The sequence below is a fragment of the Aplidium turbinatum genome, chromosome 6 (assembly GCF_918807975.1).
Source record: "Aplidium turbinatum chromosome 6, kaAplTurb1.1, whole genome shotgun sequence".
Classification (NCBI taxonomy): Eukaryota; Metazoa; Chordata; class Ascidiacea; order Aplousobranchia; family Polyclinidae; genus Aplidium; species Aplidium turbinatum.
The window spans coordinates 1,897,870-1,913,313 of NC_137477.1; the positions used below are offsets into that span (position 1 = coordinate 1,897,870).

Genomic DNA, 15,444 nt, shown 5'->3' on the forward strand with positions numbered 1-15,444 from the left:
TATGATGTGAAGTAAAAGCAGAAAGACACAACAAACGATTGTTAAAAAAATTGCTTAGTAATTAAATGGGCTCTTTTATATCGACACAAAGCTATGCTCTACATACAAACATCATTTCCCATGTCATATTTGTGCAGTTTAGCACTCAAAATGAATTCATTCGTGACACATCAAATTTGATCAGTGTAAACAAAAAACTAAATATTAGGATGGCTTGCGCCCAAGAGCTAGTACAACATTTTATTCTTTAAGAAAGTTTTCATTGTGTTTGAGCATGATGCAATGGAATTCAAAACTTTGTACAAAAAACGATTCATACAATTCTGATGTAGCACATGTCTGACTACTGATGATTGGTTTATGGCAGTACCGGTATATGAAGAAAACTTTACATCTCACTTGTGTGGTTTTTCACGTAAATGAATTCTTTGGTGAGACATCAGATTTGATTTTTGTGAAAAACACTTGTTGCATACATTACACTGGTATGGTTTATCACCTGAATGAATTCTTTGGTGAGTCATCAGATTTGATTTTTGTGAAAAACACTTGTTGCATACATTACACTGGTATGGTTTATCACCTGAATGAATTCTTTGGTGAGTGATCAAATAAGGTTTACTTGAAAAACACTTGTTGCATACATCACACTTGTATGGTGTTTCACCTGAGTGAATTCTTTGGTGATGAATCAAATTTCCTTTAGCTGAAAAACACTTATTGCATACATCACACTTGTATGGTTTTTCACCTGAGTGAATTCTTTGGTGATCGATCAAATTTTGTTTATTTGAAAAACACTTGTTGCATACATTACACTTGTATGGTTTTTCACGCGAGTGAATTCTTTGGTGAGTTTTCAGATGTATTTCACATGAAAAACACTTGTTGCACACATCACACTTGTATGGCTTTTCACCTGAATGCATTCTTTGGTGAGTAATCAGATTCCATTTCTTTGAAAAACACTTGTTGCACACATCACACTTGTAAGGCTTTTCACCTGAATGGATTCTTTCGTGAGTTACCAAGTTCGGTTTTTGTGAAAAACATTTGTTGCATACATCACACTTGTAAGGTTTTTCATCTGAATGAATTCTTTGGTGAGTTATCAGATTCCATTTGTGTGAAAAACACTTGTTGCATACATCACACTTGTATGTTTTTTCGCCTGAATGCATTCTTTGGTGAGTTACCAAATTTCTTTTGTGTGAGAAACACTTGTTGCATACATCACACTTGTATGGTTTTTCACCTGAATGCATTCTTTGGTGAGTTACCAGCTTTCTTTTATCTAAAAAACACTTGTTGCATACATCACACTTGTATGGTTTGTCAGTGGAATGAATTCTTTGGTGGGTTTTCCAAGACGTTTTTTGTGAAAAACATTTGTTGCATACATCACACCTGTAAGGCTTTTCACCAGAATGAATTCTTTGGTGAGTAGTCAGATTGCATTTCTGAGAAAAACACTTAATGCATACATCACACTTGTATGGCTTTTCACCTGAATGAACTTTTTGATGAGTTTTCAAGTTCGGTTTTCGTGACAAACACTTGTTGCATACATCACACTTAAATGGTTTTTCACCGGCGTGAAGTCTTTGGTGACTTTTCAAAGTTGTTTTTTGTGAAAAATAGTTTTTGTATAAACTATACCGGTATGGGTTTTGGTATATATTCCTGTGGTCTTCATATTCTTCAACATCTTCAAGCTTGACAACAATTCCTTCAACTTTTTCCATATGTTGTGAAAATTACGTTGATATCATTTATCAAAACTAATATTACTTAGGACTACGCAACAACCTAACGTTCAAACAGCAAAAGGTGGTAAAAATATTTGAAAGGATTTACTGCGTCAACCTGAAACAACAAATTATTCTTGGTGAAGGGTGTAGCAACCAATTCAATGTGAGGATAGTTCACTCACAATATTTATAACAAACCAAACAATTTTTATCGGATAACAACATAACTGTGCAATTAAACAACTGGCGTTGTAACAAAAATCTACAGTATTCATTCATTATTGTGTTGAGCATGCATTGCAAATACATGTGATTGTTATGAAAAAATGCACATCGATAACAATAATTACAAACAACGTTTATATGAAATTAAACAGCCATGTCTTTTCATAGGAAGACAAAATAAAACCAACTCCAACAAAGAGGAACCCAATCCCCAAATCAATCCTCAAAACTATGAATCCTGTAATACAAACTGCATCAATCTGGAGATATTCGTTTAGTTTTAAAGGAGGTATGTTTAGCTCCAACTTCAGATGTGTTTCAAATGAAAAGACCAGTATAGACTTAAACCACGCAATACTGCATCATAAATGACACAACAAGACAAATGTATTATAAAAAAAGCGGTCTGTAATGACAAACATACCGAATAAAGCGTAGAAAGTTATTTAGCACTTAAGCTTTTAGTTTTTGAAAAATTGCATTCAAAACAAACCTTCCACATGAATATAATTATAGCTTCTGCAGCATTGCGTTTTTTAGGTTACATCTCACTCTTATTGTTGTGGATCTGCTACATGCTGTATTGCAATCTACGTGTTGTGGCTAAATGCTCTGAACGGTACATCTGTATTCAAGATAGGCCCCTCTTCTTTGATGCAGTGGCATGCATGTGTGCCACAAAATACATTATGACTTTATGCCAGAAGAACGTAATATTTTGATACAATTTTTCAGTTGCAGCATCTATTAATTTCATTTTCTATTTATTTGTCTTTTCATTAATTTGAAACTAATAGTTGGAAACTCTGAATTAATTTTTTCAGACTTGTCTTAAAATTGGTTGCCTCTTTTAGCCATTGCGATAGACCTCCGAAGATGTCGATTTGTAGTGAGGAATGGCATCAAGCTAACATCTTTATCATGTTATTCCTGAGTTTGTAATCGTCATAACAAAAAATTTTTAATCATTGTTGTCGAGAAGATGACCCTTCATTGAGCGACAGCAAAAAGTTGATAAAAAACAATAAAAATTTTTGGCTTGCTTACAATATCAACTTTCACATTCCCACCATCACAAACCAAGGTATTTTAAAGTAGATGCTACTCACTGAACAAAAAAGAAAAGCGAACTAAAATCCTTTCATCCCTTCACTGAACAAAAAAAAAAGCGAACTAAAATATCCTGCAGGTGAGCTTTTAGTTTAGGAAAAATTACATTCAATTAAAACTTTGGATATGCAACAACTGACATATCAAGGCAGACTTGAAGGCACAGATACCCTGTGGCTTACCCAAAGAAACACCTGGTGCTGCAACTGCTTTCACAACGAAGGCTTTCTAGTGATGCAATAAATTTTTTTATCAATCAAGTTTGATTAGACATTAAAATTGTCACGTATCATAAATCAATTTATCATCACACTGATGAACAAATTTACAGCAGTTTTAGAACAAAAATCCAAATAAAGTTTATGATGTGTGGTACTTACGTCTTGACAACGTTTGGGATTTGTGTTTGGTAGTTACGTCATCTGCTGCTTGATTAAGAAGCGCGATACCTCTGGCACCGCAAGCAATATTTTCTTTCAACTGCTTTGCCAGAGCGTCGCAGTCTTATGTTTGAAACTATATGTTACAGTAGAAGTTTGTGTTGTATGCCTACTACGAATTACCTATTGCTATTAGTTTGTCTTTAGTTCTTATTGTTTTGTGTTTCTATATTTTAGTGAATAAAAGCCTCAATTGGGTTATTAAATGTTTCATCACAATTTTATTCACTTGTATTAACAGATAAGTTGCTGCGACCCAACAGACTGGAACTTCTTCCAGAGGAGTCCGAAGCAAAGAAAATATATGATCACTGGAAAAAAACTTTTGAAACTTTTCTAACTGCGGTTGAAAGAAACGAAGGAAATCCAGAGAACATTGACAAGCTGGGGTTACTAGCAAACTCACTCTCACACAGAACCTACGCCTTAATCGCAGATGCAGGGACCTACGCCGAGGCAAGGATAGCGCTCGACAATGCTTGTCATAAAAAGCAAAATGTTGTGTTTGCTAGACATTTGTTAATGACCAGAGTTCAAAATCCTGAAGAGACCATCGATGAATACATTCACGCATTACGCCAACTAGCAAGAGAATGCGAATTCGAAAACGTAGACGACGCAACCTACAAAGACGAAATTACAAGAGATGCTTTTATTAATGGCATCAACTCCAATACATTCGACAGAGATTACTTGAGGAGCAAAAATTGGATTTAGCAGCCGCCATTAGAAAAGCTCAAATGCTGGACCAAGCCAAAAAACACTCAAATTCTTATTTAACCAATTCACCCCAGCGTGCTTCATCCATTTCTAACCAATCCAGCAGCGAAGTGAAAAAGGAAAATGAAACCTACAGTTTCTAACCGATGCTCAAAACGCAAGTGTTTTTTTTGTGGAGATAATCTCCATGCCGGTGGCAGATACTTCTGTCCAGCAAAAGACAAGCTTTGCAATGCTTGTGGCAAGATTGGTCATTTCCAACGAGTTTGCCAAAACAACCTTCGGAAAGCAGCTGTAATACCATTTGCAGGCCACAAGTGCCCACTTCAAGTGCTCACCATTAGCAAAAAACCACACCGTTCCACTTCAATAATTTTCAACCACATTCATTATGTTTTGTTCCGGTTGAGTGATTTAATGTTGTTCAGTTTTTTTTGATTATACAGTACAACTTATCAAGCACAGGTCAAAGTATAAAACTGCCAAAATAAATGATTTTTGTTAAACCAGGACTGAGATACCAGGGTTTAAAGTTGACTATGCAATACTTTTATGAAATTTTACAGTTGAGCGATCACAAAATAGATCATGTTTGAAACGCCCATAACTTTGTCACATGTGGTCCAATCTAAAAAAAGAACTTTCTCTAGAATCAGCGTGAAAATCTCTACAAAACTTTAAAAAAAGCACTAAAATTAATGATCAAACCAAACTTTACAAAATTCTCTGGATGATGTGACATGTAAATACGGTACCCCAAATCAAACTTGGTGAAGGGTGCACCAATAAATACAATGTGATGACAATGCACTCATAATATTTATAACAAACCAAACAATTTTTTTTGGATAACAAAGTAACACTGCAACTAAACAACAAAGTAACACTATGCAACTACTGCTGTTTTGATTGATACACAACTTTTCATCGCAATTCGAATGACGCAAGACATAAATAGCTCGAAGCTGAAAGACATAAATAACTCAAAATCTGAATGCCGCAAGACAAGACACTTACTAATGTCAATTGTGTTTTTTTTACTATGACAGTAATTACATTGGTCAAGGTACCAATGTCACATAACAAGGAACCTGTTTTGGTAAGGCAACAACATTAAGGACTTGATGCAAACATTGGTCATAGAGAAAGTCGTATGAGCTAACACTAACCTGAAAGCTGACTCACTTGAAGGTAGTATGAGCCACTTCAGATAATGCTACGCTTTTAGTAATAATTACGGCTTCTATTGAAACAGGCTGGCAGTGCGTTCAAGTAGAACAATGAAAGATAGAAAATATACGATAGTTCACTCACAATAATCATTTCAAAGCAAGCAATATCTATCCGATGACAACAAAACACTGTGCAACTAAACAACTGGTATTGTAACAATTTGTAACAAAGACTACAACATCCATTCGTAATTGTATTAAGCATACATTGCAAACAAATAAAAGTGTTATGACAAAACGCACTTCAAGAACTGTGATTATGATCAGTGTTTTATTATTGGCAAAAACAGTTATAAGTATGCATTCAAAGAAAAATTGTGTAGCTATTCCCATTCACAACTGCATTATCACATTTAGTTCCATGAAAAGTGTTTGTTGCATACATCACATGTGCATGGCTTTTTGCCTGAGAAGATTCTTTGATGAATTACATTGACTGAGAGCAAATTTCAAAAATTCAACAATTCAACACTGATGAACAAATTTACAAAAGTTTTTGAACAAAAATCCAAATACAGTTTATGATGTGAAGTAGAAAGACATAACAAACGATTGTTCAAAAAATTGCTTAGTAAATAAATGGGCTTTTTTATATCGACACAAAGTTATGCTCTACATACAAACATGATTTCCATGTCACATTTGTGCAGTTTAGCACACAAAATGAATTCCTTCGTGACACATCAAATTTGATCAGTGTAAACGTATGCGTAAACAACAAACTAAGTATTTGGAGATGACTTATCGGTTCTGTTTCATATGAAAACCACTTCTTGCATTCAACACACTTGTATGGTTTGTCTTAGTTGAAAAATGTTCCCGCTATGGGTTAGTGACTTTACACCCTCAATGGTGACATCATAACGGTATAAATGGTTACATCTTATGAAAGGCGGTATTCGGTAATGCAGTTGAAACAATTTACAGAGCAGCTGAAACAATTTACCGAATTACAATCTCGATAAAGCAGTTATTGCGTGGTACAACGATTCTATTGCAGGACGTCGCCAAGACTTTAATAACGCCAAGTGATCATTTTAGCATTGTAGCAAGTTTAAGTTTATTTACTTGTGCTATCGTTACTTGTATTTTGGCCTCCAAGCGCGCAGATTTGGCCGCCGAAAAGGAGCTCCCAGTAGGCCACGATGGCTGCCGGAAAAAAATACGAGTTTTAAGGCCTGTTATTCCTGAGTTTGTAATCGTCATCACACAAACTTTTTAATCATTGTTGTCGAGAAGAAAACCCTTCACTGAGCAATAGTAAAAAAGTTGATAAAAACATTAAAAATTTTTGGCTTGCTCACAATATCAACTTTCACATTCCCACCATCAGAAACCAAGATAACTTGAAGTAGATGCTACTTGTGTGATCAAAAGAAGCTTTGGGTTGCTTACAATTACAGTCAACCCTCGATTTAACGGACTTCGATTTAACGGACTTCAGATTTAACGGACTCAATATGCGCAGATCTATGAGTAAAAGAATGTACCAAAAGAACGGTTTTTATTGTTTTGGAATCCACCAGATTAGAAAGCTGTCTCTCACAACGTCACAATACGTACTGTGATCTATCAGCGTACTCTGTCAGCGTACTCTGTCAGCGTACTCTGTACTGTACTCTGTTAGCAAGAGTCTTCATTCGATGAACCTTAGAATCAGTTAGAACCTGCCTGTGTTTAGTACGGTGCATTATGTCTAAGCCAAATGAAAAACGTAAACGTGTGAACTTGTCGGTGATGCAGAAACTAGAACTGATCGAAAAGCTTGAAAAAGGGGCCAGCGTTGCGAGTGTTTGCGATCAGTATGGTGTCAAAAAACAAACAGTCTCAGACATTAAGAAGAGCAAGGACAAGCTGTTGAAATATGCTACGTCTTATTGTGTTGATGCGGCGTCTTCCAAGGGTGGTAAAGTGAGCAACAGAAAACATATGAAGATGGGTAAGGAACAATCTTTGGACGCAGCAGTTATGAAGTGGTACGTTCAACAACGGTCCAGTGGAGTGAATGTGCGTGGGACAGAGTTAATCGCAGCTGCTGCTAAACTTGCTACCAGTCTTGGCTTAACCGATTTTAAGGGCAGTGATGGGTGGCTTTGGCGATTCCGGAATCGCCACGGATTATTTAACGAGGTTCTGCATGGCGAGGCTGGTGATGCAGATACGGCAAGTGTGGCCCCCTTTCGCGAAAAATTAACAAAGCTGATTAGTGACGCAGGCCTCACCCTATCTCAAGTATATAACGCAGACGAGACGGGAATTTTTTGGCGTTCTCTCCCGAAGAATTCTCAAGTCCGTCAGGGTGAGGAGAAGACCAAGGGGAAGAAGACAAGCAAGGAAAGGCTGTCGGTCCTGGTCGGTTCCAATGCCACCGGTACTCACCGACTGAAGCTAGCCGTGGTGGGCAAATCGAAGAAACCACGGGCATTTAAGGGATTAAACGTCGAGCGTGACCTGCCAGTAGTTTACTACAACTCTAAGAAAGCTCGGTTTAACTCTGCAATATTCACTGATTGGTTTTTCTCGCATTTTGTGCCTGCGACTCGGAAATAACAAGAAGAAGTGCTGAAGATTTCTCCTGATGATGTACGAGCGATTCTAATACTCGACAATGCCCCAGCGCACCCTAGTGAAGAGAAGCTTGTAAGCGCTGACGGCAAAATAAGGGTCCTTTATCTGCCCCCTAATACAACATCGGTTATACAGCCAATGGACCAGGGGGTTATTAGCGCCTTGAAGAGGCGCTACATCCGACGTTACTTGGATGAGGTCCTGGTCACTGTAGAGGATGAAACAGATGCTGAGGTCGACACCACGGGCCAGCGGACCTTAAGCAACATAAAAAATTACAATATTCGTTCAGCCATTTATAACTTTGCAGCAGCGTGGCAAGACATTAAGGTGTCTGTCCTCGCAAATTCATGGAAGAAAATCTTAGAGGACAAAGATTAAGAGGCCAACTTTGAAGGAATAGAGGCAGGAGATTTTCTCCAAATGTTGCAGCGTGGTGGGGAGGTATATCCACCTCCATCGATGATATAACAGATTGGCTGGACGAATTAGATCTAGACCCAGGGTATCAGTTCATGTCTGAGGCCGACATAGTGGCATCTGTGGTGGATGGTGGAGAAGAGGAAAGCAGTGACGAGGAAGAGGCGATTGAAGTCCCCAAGGTGAAGTTGTCAACTCTACGGAGTTATATCGATGCCCTCATTGATTACTCCGCCTACAGCCAACTACCTGAGATGGCGCACCAATATGGGAAGCTCAGGATGATCAGGGAGCATATCATCAAAGAGCAGCATATTGGGGGTCGCCAGACAAAAATCAACAGCTTCTTTGCCCCTAGCCGCCCTGTTCAACATGGTGCTCCAGCCAACCTATCTGTGTCGTCTCCATCTCTCTTACGCATCCACCTGCCCCTGAAAATCTGAACAATGATGCCCTATGCTGCAGTCATCGTCCCGCCATCCCTGAGGTTGATGTTCAGGAGGATGGACATGATGAGTTGATGATCATCTCTGACTCAGATTAATCTACATTTAAGTTGTGTACTGTAAATGTACCTGTGTACTGTAGTCGCGCAGGCTATACAAAATACAAACAAGGAACGCATTTCATGTGTCTTTAAACTGCTACTGTGTTGTACTGTACAGTATTTGGTTTATTAAGCGGTGATAGATGGTCTACGCTATAGCAGAGTACTTGACTGTACACTGTACAGTAGTGGGAGTACGGTATTTTCGATTAGCGGACTTTTTCCAGCAACGGACTGCTGCTGGTTCGCATTTGTCTGTTAAATCGAGGGTTGACTGTACAACTTTCACTTTCCCACCAGCACAAATGAAGGTTAAAGAATATAAGCACAGAGAAGTTAAAAGAATACAGTACAAGAAGAAATTTTTACTTGTTTGCAATCATGAGGATCTTTTACACACTGATGAACAAATTTACAGCAGTTTTTGAACAAAAATCCAAATATAGTTTATGATATGAAATAGCAGAAAGACATAAAAAAACGACTGTTCAAAAAATTGCTTAGTAATTAAATGGGCTCTTTTATATCGACACAAAGCTATGCTCTACATACAAACATGCTTTCACATGTCACATTTGTGCAGTTCAGCACTCATAATGAATTTATTCGTGACACATCAAATTTGATCAAGTGTAAACATATGTGAAAACAACAAACTAAGTATTTGGAGATGAGTTATCGATAGTGTTTCATATGAAAACCACTTGTTCAATTATGATACAAATCAAAAGGCGAAAAGCAGCTCATAAAAAAGTCAGAGAAAAAGACTACATTCACGACGAACACTTGTTGCATTTAAAGGGGCAGTAAACCCCAAACCATACTTTTCGATTTTTTTTGTTTGTAAGTGCTCTACACATGTATAATAAGTGGTTGTCGTTGAAATTTTCCCTCAATTTCATTGCGTTTCCTTTGTAGGGCCGTTTTAGTTAGTCCTTAGTTTCAGAGCGACGCGTGCTCACTGAACCGTGCGTTTATCGGACGTGACGTCATAACGGTACAAGCTGCTCGTATGTTCACGTAAGATGCATTTGAAATGCAGAGTAAGAGATCGCTTATGGTGTCGTTTCCAGCAAATGCAGTGAACTATTTATGTCGATTTTAAGCAGCTTAGTAGTTGATAAAATGAACACCGAAAGCAACTAGCTTCAGGCAAGCACCATATTGGTTTATAAAGAACTAGGAACACTTTCTCAAGAACTCTGATAGGTATACTTTACTGTACAAGTACAAAAATCACTCTCTCCATGCACACGGCAAAGCTTTTCTTGAAGCAGACTTTGAATTGTGACTTCTTTTTATTTCAAATCAGGATATTTAAATTCAACATATTTTCTATCTTCACTTGAAAATTTCGACCTAATGGCCGAAACAGCGCATGACGGCAGAGGCACACGGATTGAATGACCAACGTAACCCCAGATTCACGGAACAAACTGTCTGTAGACAATGTGCCTATAGCGTATTTAAAAACAACTTTTGGTTACATGAATATAATACAACATGATTGCCCATTTTTAGGTATTGCTACATCATTTAAGACGGGTTTTGGTTAGAAAACCGTGAAAAATAAGATGCAATTGCTGAATTGCATCAGAAACATCTGGATGCAAACGTCTAAACATAAATGCATGGGAAGAGGTGTGCTCTCCCATTCTTCTCGGTGTTCTGCCAACGTTTCCCATTCACACAATGCAATCTTCAAGAGGCTCTTGACATGATCTTTAAAAAAGATAATGCATTTTAAATCAATAAAAATGTATGGTAGTCACAATGATTGCTGCACACATTTCACTTTACCGCACATGCTTACCCAGTCAGCAAAATCAGTCCTTTTTACATTGATTCAACGTTTTGCAGACGTTGAATCAATGTAAAAATGACGGATTTTGCGTCAAATAAATGAATGCTGCTAAATTCGGCCTCCAAATAAATGTGTCCAAAACCAAATGTATGACAACCGACAAAACTAACAACACACTCAATCTCACTCTCTATGGAAAACAAATAGAACAAGTACCAGAATTCATATATCTTGGCCACCGACTATCCGCAACCAACGATGGAAAGACTGCAGTGCAACACCGAATTGGCTTAGGCTGGGCAGCATTTGAAAAGAACAAAAAGATTCTAACATCCGATAGACTCCCAATCAGACTGAAAGCAAAAATTTTCAACACCTACGTTTTACCAGTCGTGCTGTACGGTCTAGAATGCGTAAATTGGACATCATCAACAATGAAAAAACTCACTACCTTCCAAAATCACATCATGAGAAGCATGACCAACAAAAGGTTACTTGATCACATAAAAATAGAAGATCTTTTAACTATGACAAAACTACATCCAATTGCAGCAATAATAAAATCAAACGTTTTAAAACTGTTCGGCCACACTAAAAGATCACAATTCGGAATCAGCAAACTTTGCACAGAAGGCAAAGTAGAAGGAAAAAGAAAACGTGGCAGACAACCAAAACGATGGCAAGACAACATTCAATCATGGACCGGACTCCACTTGACGACACTGGGCGAGTTGGCTCAAAATCGCCACTCTTGGAAACAAATAAGCCATGTTGATGCGCAATCTGCCGCAGGCGGAGATAACGACTAATGATGAAATGAATAATAAAAATGACAAAACTTACGTCAAATCCGTCATGTTTACATTGATTCAACATCTGCAAAACGTTGAATCAATGTAAAAATGACTGATTTTGCTGACTGGGTAATCACACTACAACTACACAACACATGATATTATAAAGTAGCAGTTTTGGAATATTGTTAATTTCACAAAATTATGCTGTATAGATAACTTACAGTAAGTGGGGTTTTCTTTGATCGTTTTTAGAGAATAGCCAATCCGAAACCAGCGGTAGACCTGCTGCAATTCTCGGAATGAATAGCTGGTACAAGTTGTCTATAAAGAAATGCAAATCAAAGTGATGTTTGCACTCACAAGCCAATAAAAACTTATCTGTAGGTGTGTTCATTACATCCATTATAACAAATCCATAACAAAAATGTTGACCGATAATAGGCCTTCCCACTCCGCCCCGTTAGCTCAGTGGTTACACGCCCGACTCAAGATCACACGGCGCAAGTTCGACCCTCGGAGTGTGCGCTTGAGCGACGCACTTTCAGGACTGCTCTCCATTCAGCGGCACCTAGTGAATGGAATAATTCCCTGGCAACAACACTTCAACAATCGGACAACTTCAACTCTGCCAATCTCGGTAACCGGCCCTGTGTCAAGAGCCTCACATTGATGCGGGCGCAACCTACTTCGTACCATGAAAAGATCGAGAGAAAAAAATAGCACAAAGCCAAAAGCAACAAAGCCGAAGTCGCTAATCGATCACTTCATACCATGAAAAGATCGAGAGAACGCAAACATTTTAAAGTTAGGGTTAAGCGAAAATTCCGATCCGTGTGCTATTTTGGCCTTTTTTTCCATTTTCTCAGGGTACGACTTGATGGTACGAACTGTTCATGGTACGAAGTAGGTTGCATCCCATTTATGCACTGTAACATTACCGTTGCATATAGTTCTACCCGGTAAATGAAATAAACACCAGTTGGTCAAGGACTTGTTTTTGTTAATACACTTGGTGAGTTATAGATGGGTCATTTTAAAATTACATGTAGCTAGGCATCGCTATTCCAGCAGGCAGCAACTAAAATGTAATAGGCTTAGCCGGAAGATATTCTAGATTATATGAAAAAAAAATTCTCAAGGATGGTACAGTACTCTCCAGAGTCCCCATTCCCCAACTGATGAACAGTACTTTATAACAAACACGTAGTAACATAATTGTTAAGCCAAAATTACTTCAAGAACTTGACGTTTCCTGACAGGCTGTCGTATGGATGGATTGGAATTTTGTTGTGGAGTTGTCTCATCACTGGACCTTGACTCCAAAGGTTGCAGAGTTGTTGAAATGGATTTTTTTGAAAAACATTGAAGGGCATGCATTGCGGTTTAATTTAAGCTGTGTTGCAAGTCCCATGTCAAATTGAAGAAGATTTTGAAAATCTGTTTCCTTGAAATGGAGTCGGCATTATTATGCTGGTCTCCTGGCCATACTCATGTGGTGTTTACAAACTTGTCCCATTTCAATTTTCTTGTATGATTTTTTGGAAATTTGAACAAAGAAATTTTATCGACAGAAGAACCACCAGATGAACACTGAACAGTCAAATACAACACATCGACTTGTCATGATGAGTACAAAACTGTAACAGGTTTAGCTGAATCTATTTATGTATATATGATGTCAGTAATAGTATAGCACTGGGAAAGCATGTATATATTGTGGTAGGCATACTACCTAGTTTAGCCTGTCTGATAGGCCTGTTGAGAATACAAACATGACTAAACATGAAAAATAAATAAATTTAAACCCCTACAACCCTTGACTGTCTAACTCTAAACTTCTTGTTATTAAAATCCCATCAAAACCATACATACTGTAGCACTGCACAGGAAAATACTGGCATTTGCTTGTTTCCTGAAGTGCAAGGCCTAGTGTAAATGTGCAAAAAATGATGTAAGCTAGTATCAAGGCTACAGTAAACTAAATCTGAGCTAAAATTGTTACTTGTGATAATTTTATCTACTGCTGCAAACGCCTCAAACCTTATCTACAGCTGCATACCGCAGAGGCGCAGACCTTAAACCAGCAAAATGTTTTGCCGAACTCTGGTTATGACGTCACGTAAGCAAATATTTTATTTCGACAACAGTTCGTGCGGTGTGTGTTGGGATTGCAAAACCAAAACTTTGTTTTAAGATTGCACGAGAACAAATGAGTGTTTTTTCATAAAAACAAGTGCAACGTGTTTTTGAATATCCCCTTTATGTATTTCAACTCTCAATTTGCATTTGAAAATGGAGTTGTCTGCCCCTTTAACAAACTTGTATGGTTTGTCTCCGGAGTGAAACATGCAACACTGTATCACATATAAGGCAAACTCACATACGACAAATGTCACTTGTAAGTTTGATTTTTAACAATGGAATGATAAATATCTAGCTGCCTGACGGCTTGCAGTGTACCCAAGAAGAGCTAGTACAACCTCTTCTTCTTTAAGAAAGTTTTCATTGTGTTTCCGTTTATCTGAAAAACACTTCCTGCATACATCACAGTTGTATGGTTTTTCACCTGAATGGATTCTTTGGTGAATTACCAAAATGTTACTATATGAAAAACGGTTGTTGCATACATCACACTCGTATGGTTTTTCAGTGGAATGAATTCTATGGTGGGTTTTCCAAGACGTTTTTTGTGTAAAACATTTGTTGCATACATCACACTCTTAAGGCTTTTCACCTGAATGAATTCTTTGATGAGTTTTCAAGTTCGATTTTTGTGAAAAACACTTGCGGCAAACATCACACTTGTATGGCTTTTCACCTGAATGAAGTTTTTGGTGAATTTCCAAGTTCGGTTTTCGAGAAAAACACTTGTTGCACACATCACACTTGTATAGTTTTTCACCTGAATGCATTCTTTTGTGAGTTACCAGATTTCTCTTATCTAAAAAACACTTGTTGCATACATCACACTTGTATGGCTTTTCACCTGAATGAATTCTTTGGTGAGTTTTCCAATATTCTTTTTGTGAAAAACACTTGTTGCATACATCACACTTGTAAGGCTTTTCACCTGAATGAATTCTTTGATGAGTTTTCAAGTTCGATTTTTGTGAAAAACACTTGCGGCAAACATCACACTTGTATGGCTTTTCACCTGAATTAATTTTTTGGTGAGTTTCCATGTTCGGTTTTCGTGAGAAACACTTGTTGCATACATCACACTTGTATGGTCTTTCACCTGAATGCATTCTTTGGTGAGTTACCAGATTTCTCTTATCTAAAAAACACTTGTTGCATACATCACACTTGTATGGTTTTTCATCTGAGTGAATTCTTTGGTGAATTATTAGATTTGATGTCGCTAAAAAACGCTTGCTGCATACATCACACTGGTATGATTTTTCATCTGAAGAATATTTTTGGTGAGTTTTCAAATGTGCTTTTTGTGAAAAGCACTTCTTACATGGCTATACTCTTGTGTGATATCTTTTGTTCAATACAATGTTTTCTGCAACAACTGAGCAGCCATTCATATTCCTGTGGTCTTCATATTCTTCAACATCTTCAAGCTTCACAACAATTCCTTCAAGTGTTTCCATGAGTAGTGAAAATTAAGTTGAGATGAAGAAAATTACTTAGGACAACACAACAGCCTAAAGTTCAAGCAGTAAAATGTGGTTGAAATATTTAAAAGGTATTTAATATGTCAACCTGAAACAACATATCAAACTCAGTGAAAGGTGCACTAACAAATACAATGTGATGATAGTTCACTCACAATATTCATTATTATACAAAGCAAACAATATCTATCCGATGACAAGAAAACG

The 15,444-nt window shown here is 37.5% G+C and overlaps 2 protein-coding genes across 2 annotated transcripts; both read right to left on the reverse strand.

The window, feature by feature from the left end:
* Positions 1-257: 257 nt before the first annotated feature.
* On the reverse strand, positions 258-1,745 carry LOC145771756 (uncharacterized). Its single transcript, XM_082583489.1, has 3 exons — positions 1,372-1,745; positions 752-1,287; positions 258-667 (listed from the first exon to the last, which is right to left on the reverse strand). Exons 1-3 carry the CDS (start codon positions 1,743-1,745, stop codon positions 396-398), a joined length of 1,182 nt encoding a protein of 393 aa, XP_082439615.1. The 3' UTR covers positions 258-395.
* Positions 1,746-14,334: 12,589 nt separating this feature from the next.
* Positions 14,335-15,401, reverse strand: LOC145771759 (uncharacterized). The gene is made up of 3 exons (XM_082583493.1): positions 15,371-15,401; positions 14,601-15,020; positions 14,335-14,432 (listed from the first exon to the last, which is right to left on the reverse strand). The coding sequence occupies exons 1-3, from the start codon at positions 15,399-15,401 to the stop codon at positions 14,335-14,337; spliced, it is 549 nt and encodes a 182-aa protein (XP_082439619.1).
* Positions 15,402-15,444: the final 43 nt, after the last annotated feature.